General features: G+C 38.5%; 1 protein-coding gene across 1 annotated transcript in view; it reads right to left on the bottom strand.

Moving 5' to 3' along the window:
• LOC101847815 (dmX-like protein 2) overlaps positions 1-1,038 on the bottom strand; it is a gene marked incomplete in the record, with an annotated part of 126,185 nt that overhangs the window by 6,902 nt on the left and 118,245 nt on the right. Inside the window, 1 exon segment of the mRNA XM_035969182.1 lies at positions 906-983. Within this exon segment, the coding sequence (XP_035825075.1) occupies positions 906-983 (78 nt within the window).

Genomic DNA, 1,038 nt, shown 5'->3' on the forward strand with positions numbered 1-1,038 from the left:
AGGGAGGAGAGATACTTGGTGGATCTGTAGTATCAATAATATAAATCTAAACACACAAAGTCTATATTAAGCAGCAGTAGCAAACCTTGATTACAAGTAGGCCTACAGCATTTTACCATAATAAAACGTCAAGCTTTTGCTCCTTTTCACTCAGCCTATTATGTTTCCCACCTGACCCGGCTTGTAGCAAAAACACATTAGTCAAAGCCTCTCGTCAGCAAGCTGTTCAAATGTCTTACTCCCAGAAATCAAAACTTATCATGAGAGAGGAATAACTCTTTTATTCTTTTAACAACCGAATCTAATTTATATATCTTTCCAACCCTTAGAATATAATGAATTTTGACAAAATATTTCCTGAGAACATGCAACTGATACTTTTTGTTTTGTTTTGACCATGCCCAATTCTATCATCTGGCGCTTTTGTGTTTAGTAATAATAACAAACTGTGCTGCATTTTGGGTTTTGAAATTAGCTGTTAGTCATGCAACTGATACTATTACGTAAGAAACTGCAACAGATAAAACTGTCAAAATGTTGTACATCTGAGCAGCTGGCTAGCTCTACGCATCACTAGACAGACCACTAATCGCTACCTCAGAATTATCGCTACCTCAGAATTATCGCGACCTCAGAATTATCTATCTGCTCAGCGCCTAGTTTTGAGAAATTAGACGTCAAAGATTTTGAGTTTCACTTCATTTCAAGCTTTTTAAAAAAATGCAATTCTTTGAATATCTTGACAATGACTCCGAATAATTTTACAAGTTTGATAAAACAGATAGAACATTTTGTTTCGGACCTCATGGTCTTAGTACAGTAACTCAAAACGGCCAAACAAGTCTGATAGAACATGGTAATTCTGAAGTAGCACAATGACAAAAACAAGTCGTGTTTCTGCTCACCATGATGGGCTTGTTGAAGCTGCTGCCGAGGCCCACCTGCCACAGACAGATGCTGCCCTCCGTGTCGCTGACACAGCACTGGGACAAACACAAGGACATGGTCAACCTTTACAATCGAGTCATTCTGTCCCCG

Source organism: Aplysia californica, unplaced genomic scaffold (genome assembly GCF_000002075.1).
Source record: "Aplysia californica isolate F4 #8 unplaced genomic scaffold, AplCal3.0 scaffold00124, whole genome shotgun sequence".
Lineage (NCBI taxonomy): Eukaryota > Metazoa > Mollusca > Gastropoda > Aplysiida > Aplysiidae > Aplysia > Aplysia californica.